Consider the following 8971-nt stretch of genomic DNA (forward strand, 5'->3'; position numbering starts at 1 on the left):
GGGGCTGTGAAGGGCTGTGAGGTGCCATGAGGGTTTGTTAGGGGCTGTGAAGGGTCGTGAGGAGTCGTGAGGGGCCGTGAGGGGCCGTGAGGGGCCATGAGGTGCTGTGAGGGGCCATGAGAGATTGTTAGGGGCTGTGAAGGGTCATGAGGGGCCATGAACTGTGAGGGACTGTGAGCTGCCATGAGGGGCCCTGGGGAGCTGTGAGGGGCACCGAGGGGTCATGAGGGGCTGTGAGGGGCCTTGAGGGGCCATAAGGGTCTCTTAGAGGCTGTTGGAGGCCAGGCGCCTCATGGAACCAAGGGTCAGTTATGACACTGTGCAAGCAAGGAGATCATGGTTGACAGTACAGAACTTCATGGAACCACAGGCCCATTGTTACACAGCAGGGCCGCAGAAGCAAGGAGATCATTGTGACACTACACAACCTCATGGAATCAAGGCGTCCATGTTACGCTACTGAACCTCATGGAGCCAAGGGTCCATTGTGACACTGCGGACCCAAGGAGACTGTTGCTGACAGAACGAAAGTTCATGGAACCAAAAGTCCATTGTGACATCGTGGGGCCTCATGGAAGCGTGGAGACCATTATGACACTTTGTTACTATCCGATTTACACCCAGAAGGGCAAAGAAAACAAAATCTCTGAGTATAAAAAGGAAAGAACTTTGAAGGTTCAAAATATTCCCAGAGACGAGATTAAAACCAAACGAGATTAAATGTTGGTGCCAAAAAAATGGGTATCTGTTTATCTAATGGTAAGAGAGGCAAAGAGAAAGAAGGAGAAAAGTAGAGAAGAGTTAGAAAAAGCCAAGGTTACTCTAAAAGCATAGGATAAGTCACCACCACACTGTGCTACCTTTGTTGCTGCTGAGACAGGGTGGGGGAAGTGGAGAAGTTTTTGCCTTTTTTTTTCCTGCTGTTTGAAGCGTCTTATCTGCCTCTTCCCATCTCTGGAGCAGTTTGGCTGGAAAGCGGCGGCCCGTCCTCCGAGATGCAGGCTCCATGCTTGCAGCTGAACCTCGGTCCGCCTGGGACGAAGGAGCAGGGGTAGGGGTTGCACAGCTCACTCGGGATTTCAGTCCAGGGTGAAGGATTGGGGGGTTCTCCCCAGGCGGGCGGCGTCGGCTCCCGGAGGCCTCAGGGTGTCTCGTGGCTGGCGATGGTGGTGGTGTGGGGAAAGGCAAAGGGCAGGGATTCTACCTTTCGCTTTCGCCTCCACATTTTGCACCAGTTTTGCCTTCCTTTTTATGGGCCTCCAGGCGGGCTATGCACGGCCCGTACGGCACGTAGTTTCCAGGCGTTCAAAAGTGATTATGATAAGCAGCCATAATGACGAAGCACTTTTGAAGCCTTTCTGGTGCTGAGCAGTGATAATGACAAAGCATTTTTTGGAGCCTTTCTCCTATGATTAGGCTCTTGCACACTTCAGAACCAAGGGGCCATTGTGACACCGCAGGGCCTTGTATAACCAAGGGGTCATTGTAGCACGGCAGGGCCTCGTGGAATCAAGGGGATCGCAGTGACACTGTGGGGCTCCATGAGGCCACGGGGCCATTCTGACTGTGTGGAAGCAAGGATACCATTGTTACGCTACGGGGCATCACGGAACCAAGGAGGCCATTGTGAAGCAGCGGGGGAACCCGCTGAGACTATTATGACACTTCAAGGCCTTGTGACACCGAAGGGCCATTGTGGACCTGCAGGGCCTCGTGGAACCAATGAGACCATTGTGACATCACAGGGCCTCATGGGAGCCAGGGGCCATTGTGACACAGCCAGGCCTCATAGAACCAAGGGGCCCTTGGGACACTGCGTGGCACCATGGGGCCAAGGAGACCACTGTGACACTACAGGGCATCACGGAACTAAGAACTACGTAACAGTAAGAGGCCCAATGGAATCAAGGGGCCATTGTGACACCACAGGGCCTCATAGAACCAAGGAAACCATTGTGACACTGCAAGGTCTCATGGAAGCAAAGGGCCAGTGTGACACAGCCAGGCCTTGTGGAACCAAGGGGCCACTGTGATCCTGGGGAGCCCAATAGAACCAAGGAGCCATTGTGACACTGCAGGACCTTATGGAATCATGGAGACCACTGTGACACTCTGTGACCTCATGGAACCAGTGGGCCATAGTGTTATTTTGCAGCCCCATGGAAGCAAGGAAACCGTTTGGACACAGCAAGGCCTCATGGAAGCAAGGGGCCTTTGTGCCGCTGTAGAGCCAAGGAGACCACTGTGATATTGCTGGGCCTCAGGGGAACAAAATTGTGATGCTGCAGGGCCCCAAGGATCCAAAGAACATGGAACAGGACTGGTTGGCTTGGCCCCCTGGGGCCACCTGCCTGGTCCGGCTGACCTCGGCATGTTGAGGGTTGCTTCTCATCTGCCCCTGAAATGCTGGAGTTCCTTGCTTTCCTTTCTGTGGGAAAGAACTGTCCTTCTCCTCCAGGGACCCATGGCTGAAATTAGGATTCTACCTCCAAATTTGATTCTATCCGAGGATTGTTCCCATGTGAAACCTGCCAGGACAGACAGCTCAGGCTGGCCTTGGCCTCTTAGGGGCCACCTCTCATCTGCCTTCAAAACACGGGGTGGGGGGCTGTGCTTTTCTTCCCATGGAAAAAAACATCTTTCAAGTCCAGCCATCCATGGCCAAAACTGGGAATCCACCTCTGAAATTCCATCTATCCAAGGAATAGCTCCCAGACAAAAGCTGCCAGGAATGTCCAGCTCCCCTTGCATTCCTGAGGGCCAGCTCTCATCTGCCTTTGAAACACTGGGGCTCCTCACTTTTCTGCCAATGGAAAAGAACTGTCCTTCTTGGCCAGACGTCCATGGACAAAACTGGGATTTGGCCTCCCAAATTCCCTCTATCCAAGGATCGCTCCAAGACAAAAGCTGCCAAGACAAACAGGTCTGGCTGGCCTTGGCCTCCTTGAGCCACCACTAATCAGCCTTTGAAACCCTGGGGCTCTGCCCTTTCCTTCCTGGGGAGAAGAGCTGTCATTCCGGTCCAGGCACCCACAGCTGAAATGGAACTCCACCTCCAAAACTCCCCATATGTCCAAGGGTTGCTTTCAGACAGAAGCTGCAAGGACAGACAGGTCTGGCTTGCCTTGGCCTCTGGTGGCTGCCTCTCATCTGCCTTCAAAACACTGGGGTTCTGTGGTTTCCTTCCTGTAGAAAAGAACCGACCTTCTTGTCCAGGTGCCCGTGGCCTCAAGCACATGATCACTACATAGGGACAAAGGGGCTCTGTGCTCAGTGGAGTGGAGCCTGAGGACAGTGGAGGAGAGTCCTGGGAGGGCTTGAAGGGTGGTTTCAGAGATGGTGGATCCTTTTGACATAGTAGAGAACAGCCGGCAAAAGAAAGAATTAATGCAAAGGGCAGCTGGGGAGGTCCAGACTGGACACAAGGAGAAAGGAATTTCTCTCCCAGGGCAGTGCTGTGGTGCCACGTGTCCCCCAGAAGGAGTCTGGAGCAGCCCAAGGCTTTGCGTGCCAAGGCAGAGCCAGGCAGGCCGCAGAGCCATCAGCAAAGGAAGGGGCCGGTGAGGTGGGGCAGCCGGGGGGATGAGGACAGCCTGCAGGGACAGAGACACAGGGCACGGACACTGTAGGACAGCCTGGGCCGGAGAGGGCAGAGGGATGTGCAGAAGCTGCAAGGCCCTGACAGAGGCAACTTCTGCAGCACTTTGGCCAGGGCTGCTGTCCCTGCCCCTGGGGCCAGTTGGGAGACAAGTGACCCTTGCAGCCCTGGGGCCTCATTGCCTCTTTTTTGCTGCTCAGCAGCATGGCAGGGGCCACCCCATGGTCCTGCCCTTGGCATTGCACATGCCCACATCCCAGTGCCCCGGGAAGAGTCCCGAGCAATGAGGGAGGGACAGGATCTGCCTTTCCGGCAGCTGGGGCACTGCCTGCAGCCAGCCCGGGCACGGCACAGAGGCACAGAGGGGTTCCATCAGTTAGGGCTGGGAAGATGCTGACAAGTGACCGGGGGAGAATCATTCCCAGCCCTTGACACAGGAAGCCTCTGGCTGCAGGACAAAGCAGCTGCAGTTCCTGAAATGATCTCCTCAAGCTGGAACATACCACTGACTGTGGATTCAGGAAGTACATTCTCTGAGTATCCCTGGTGTAGAACATGAGGACATGCTCAGGGCTTAGGCTCAGTCCAGTAATATTTCCAAGACAAGCCTTTCTATAAAGATGAAATTTCCTGAGAGTGTTTTCCGTTTCCTACTCTTGCGGAATGGGAGGGGGGGAAGTGATAAAGGAATTCTTCATTTTTAAGAGTCCCTAAGGCATGGGAAGTGTAACTTGAGTGCTCTGCAGGAGTTTCCTAAAGTGCTTTCAAGGCACTCCTCTGCCCACGGAGAGCACCGGCATCACCTTTGCTGGACCCGCCAGGCTTAGTCTGACCTGTCCTTTCTCCCACCTGCAAACAGAACCTGTCCCCAGCCAGTGCCCTGCAAACAGGCAGGTTTCTGTAGGGCCAAGGAGAGTGCACAGAGATATGGGGTCTGTGAGTGCTGGCAGGAAGAGATCAGGCACAGGGAAACATCTCCAGGAGGAAGATCTTCAGCAAGCAGAGAGAAGATCAGGCAATGAGAGAAAACAAAAGGCAGAAATGTTGTGGCACGGAGAGCTTAGAGACCTCCACAGGATGCCCTCGAGTGCAGCCCCTCCCTCTGAACAAGCCCCCTCCCCTCCTCTCTCCCTCAGCCAAGCCTCTGCCCTCAGGGCCGGGGCTCCAAGGCGTGAAGCCCCTCCTGTGCAGGCAGAGCTGCAGCAGAGCTGTGGGGCAGCTCTGCGGTCCCGGGCCCAGTTCCCTCTGCAGAGCACAGGGCCGGGAGCATCTGCCTGGCACTGGGGGGCTCTGGGAGGGGGCACAGCTGGCTCAGCTGGCTCAGGGTGACGCTGTCCCCAGTGCCCGGCTGTGGGCAATGCAGCCAGGGAAGGAGCTCCATCTCCCTACATCCAATGCCATCATTAGGACACTTGGCTTTCTTCTTGAGGATTCCCCCTAAGCTCGGAGCTTCCCTCCAGGACGCAAACAGGTCGTGTAGCATCTTTGTGTTACCTGAAAGCCCCACAGTGAGACACAGAAGTTTGATGATGGACAAAGTGCTGTTGGGTTGGTGCAATGAGCCATGTGTGTATTTGGCTACCAATGTGGGGCTGAGACCTCGAGAAGGGGGTGGACATTTGATGGGCTGTGGTGGATCGATCTGCTCTCAGCAGTGTTGGGATGGTTTCTAAGGGAAATATGGGAGGGTGATTATCCTCTGTCTGACAAGGGTGAAAGCCCAGAGGATCTTGGAACAGGACAGAGTGACAGAGCACCTCCCCTCACTCTCCACTCACCGCCTTGCCTCACAGAACTCGCTCTATTCTCCCCGAGGACAGCAGCAATGCTGAGTGTTTCTGACATCCAAAACCAGTCAGCCGGGGAGATGAAGAGGAGCTGTAAAAACCTCTAGAACACTTTAACAGCTTTTGCCATTCCTGTTCTTGGGCCCTGGGAGTGCCCTTGTGTTAGCTGGGGTTTCAAAGTGTAACACCAGGACAGGTGGCTGTCCCCCTCCCACTTCTGCACAGCAAGGCTGAATTATAAAACCCCCCGGAGCAATTGCCCTGAAACTCATGTCGCACGCAGCCAGCACCAAGCAGGGCTGCGGCTGGAGCTGAAGGAAGATCTGCTAGAAAAACAGAAGGGTGTTGTCGGTGATGGAACACGGACTTCGCCGGCCGCATGCAAAGCCAAATTTCCTCGCACGAGTCCCATCTTTATATACTGTTCCAAACCCACAGTTCAGCAGCTACAAACTTCAGCTTCTAAGGTTATATGTTTTACATCTCCAAGGGCTACAGATTACCATCTCCTCGCCCAATCTCCCGTTAACTATCCTACTCTTTGTCTCGCCTCTTGCTCTTTGTCTCGCCTCCTGCCAGACGCGGCCCCGGCCCGCCCCGTCTCTCGTCTCTCGCAAGGCCCCAGGCCAGCCAAAGCCGTTCTCCGTGGCGACACTCTGAATCCCCATAAGGTGTCAGTGTGTGACAGGAGAAGCATTTGTGGGACATGGCTTTGATTTGGCTGAGAGCCGTTTCCCTTAAGCTGTCACTGACTTTTCTCCATGAACAGGTCCCCATGTCCACACACAGCCAATGTCCAACAGCAGCTCCATCAGCCCCTTTCTCCTGCTGCCATTGGCAGACACGCGGCAGCTGCAGCTCCTGCACTTCTGCCTCTTCCTGGGCATCTCCCTGGCTGCCCTCCTGGGCAGCGGCCTCATCATCAGCGCCGGAGCCTGCGGCCAGCACCTGCACAGCCCCATGTTCTTCTTCCTGCTGACCCTTGCCCTCACCGACCTGGGCTCCATCTGCACCACTGTCCCCAAAGCCATGCACAATTCCATTTTGGGACACCACAACCACCTCCTACGCAGGAGGTGCTGCACAGCCCCTTTCTCTTTCTCTTTCTCCTTCTCTCTTTCTCCTTCTCTTTCTCTTTCTCCTTCTCTTTCTCTTTCTCTCTTTCTCTCTTCCTCTTCCTCTTCCTCTTCCTCTTCCTCTTCCTCTTCCTCTTCCTCTTCCTCTTCCTCTTCCTCTTCCTCTTCTCTCTTTCTCTCTTTCTCTCTTTCTCTCTTTCTCTCTTTCTCTCTTTCTCTCTTTCTCTCTTTTTCTCTCTTTCTCTTTCTCTCTCTCTTCCTCTTTTTCATTTCAGTGGAGTTTTCCCTCCTCGCCGCCGTCGAGTGCTACGACCGCTACGTGTCCCTCTGCAAACCGCTGCACTACGGGACCCTCCTGGGCAGCAGAGCTTGTGCTCACATGGCAGCAGCTGCCTGGGCCAGTGGCTTTCTCAATGCTCTGCTGCACACGGCCACTACATTTTCCCTGCCCCTGTGCCAGGGCAGTGCCCTGGGCCAGTTCTTGGGTGAAATCCCACAGTTCCTCAAGCTCTCCTGCTCACACTGCCACCTCAGGGAACTCGGGCTTGTTGTGTTTTCCATCTGTTTAACTTTTGGTTCATTTGTGTTCCTTCTTTTCTCCTATGTGCAGATCTTCAGGGCTGTGCTGAGGATCCCCTCTGAGCAGGGATGGCACAAAACCTTTTGCACGTGCCTCCCTCACCTGGCCATGGTCTCCCTGTTCCTCAGCACTGGCTTTGTTGCCTGCTTGAAGCCCCCCTCCAGGTCCTCCCCATCCGTGGACCTGGCACTGCCAGTTCTGTACTCAGTGCTGCCTCCAGCCCTGAAGTCCCTCATCTACAGCCTGAGGAACCAGGAGCTCAAGGATGCCCTGAGGAAAATGATGACTGGATGCTTTCCAGAAGCAAAAACCTGCCTGTTTTCAGCTCCATAGGCTAAAGTGTAATCATTAGAGGCCCAGCCTGCCTTCTCAGGTTGTTTTGGTGGTGGTGCTTTGGGGGCTTTTTTTCTTCTCCTATGTTAATGTTGTACCCAAAAGATTTTGTTATGCATCTTATTCCCTGTTTACAGGCTGAATGGGACTGTTGACAGGGACTGTGTCAATGAGGAGTCTGCTCTGTGTGTATTCACATGAAAGAAAGGACCCATCAGCAAGGTCTTTGTTCAAGATCCTTTGGTTGAGTCCATCCCTGAAGCTGGAGGGCAGGACCAGTTTTGCAGGGTGGGGCAGGGAAGAGTCCCAGCAGAGCAGCACAGCCAGGGAGCAGCAGAGCTTGGTCTTTTCAGAGCTCCTCTCTTATTACTTCCACTCTCTCCTTTGGAGCTGCTGTGATGGTGTAAGGCCACCAGCTCTGTGCGGGTGGTGCGAGTCCTGCTGCGTGTCACAGGCAGGGACAGGCCATGGGCACTGCTGGGACACAGCTGGGCTCCGCCACAGCAGTTCCATCAGCAAAGGGCATCTCCTGAAGGCACTGCAGGAAGGCTTTGCTCTCCCTGCACAGTCACTGTCAGGAAGAGGCCCAAGGAAGAGACTCTAAAGAGGCTGCCTGTGTTCCTTGTTCTCCCAGGGCTCAGTGGGATGAGATCAGGGTCCCAGTGTGGCCTTCAAGAGACTCAGGTGTGGTTCAGGTTTTGCTTGGTGGTGGCCAGTGCCCACCAGATGGTGAATGGTCTGTGATGAACCTTCCTGGGGCTCTGCAGCTTGTGCCAGGCCTGATGGCAGGGGAATGTTCTTCTGGAGGGACTTGGGAGCTGCCAGGAGAACGCAGGGGACCTGCAGGGACAGTGTGTGACAGGGATCAGCCGTGAGTGGAGCTCCCTGGGCACAGGCCTGTCCAGGGTGGGCTCACCCAGAGATAAAGGACTGAATGTTTCCTGTGAGCCATGAGAGCTCTGCAGCCCCAGGGGACACAGCAGGTACAGGGAAAGGAGTCTGGGCAGTGACTCGTCTGACCCTCTGGGAACTTGCAGAGGAGGATCCAGGGCAGCCCCAGCCCATGCGCCAGCCCTGGAACAAGGCAGGCACCTCGGAGCACCCTCCATGGCCACAGCAGAGCCTGTGTGGGAGGGGGTCCGTGCAGGGAGCACCATCAGCTGCAGAGCTCTGTCTCCCAGCTTGAGCAGCACAGCCCAGCAGAGGCAGCCCATGGCCCCGGGCAGCACAGCCCCCATGCTCTGCAGAGCAGCACCCCCAGCTCGGGGGCTGTGGGCAGCAGGGCAGAGGCTACAGCAAGGGCTGCTCAGGCCAGCACAGACGTGTTCCCCTGGGAAAGGCTCTGTGGGGAGCTGGGATGGGCCAGGAGAAGAGCAGGAGCTCGTGTGTGTGCAGAGGAGCCCTGGCAAGAGGAGCCCTGTCCCTGGGATAGCAGCAGGAGCAGCCTGAGGAGCCCCAGAGCCAACTCTCTGCTGCTGTGCTGGGCAGCGGGGCCCTGGGGCTGCAGGAGCTGCCCGAGCTGAGGATCTCCTGAGCATTCCAGACACAGAGTCACTGTCCCGCACCTCCAGTGCCTCCAGTTCCTGCTGCAGGGCCA

The 8971-nt window shown here is 55.6% G+C and overlaps 1 protein-coding gene across 1 annotated transcript; it reads left to right on the top strand.

The window, feature by feature from the left end:
- The first annotated feature begins 5423 nt into the window (after window positions 1-5423).
- On the top strand, window positions 5424-7374 carry LOC138102004 (olfactory receptor 14J1-like). Its single transcript, XM_068999752.1, has 2 exons — window positions 5424-5478; window positions 6737-7374. Exons 1-2 carry the CDS (start codon window positions 5424-5426, stop codon window positions 7372-7374), a joined length of 693 nt encoding a protein of 230 aa, XP_068855853.1.
- The last annotated feature ends 1597 nt before the right edge of the window (window positions 7375-8971 follow it).

The sequence above is a fragment of the Aphelocoma coerulescens genome, unplaced genomic scaffold, assembly GCF_041296385.1.
Source record: "Aphelocoma coerulescens isolate FSJ_1873_10779 unplaced genomic scaffold, UR_Acoe_1.0 HiC_scaffold_60, whole genome shotgun sequence".
Taxonomy (NCBI): Eukaryota; Metazoa; Chordata; class Aves; order Passeriformes; family Corvidae; genus Aphelocoma; species Aphelocoma coerulescens.

Excerpts from the sequence above, each read along its gene's own strand:
- LOC138102004 (XM_068999752.1), top strand. The coding sequence starts at position 5,424 with ATGCTGAGTGTTTCTGACATCCAAAACCAGTCAGCCGGGGAGATGAAG. Across the intron at positions 5,479-6,736 it reads CGGGGAGATGAAGAGGAGCT|TGGAGTTTTCCCTCCTCGCC; the intron begins GTAAAAACCTCT and ends TTTTCATTTCAG.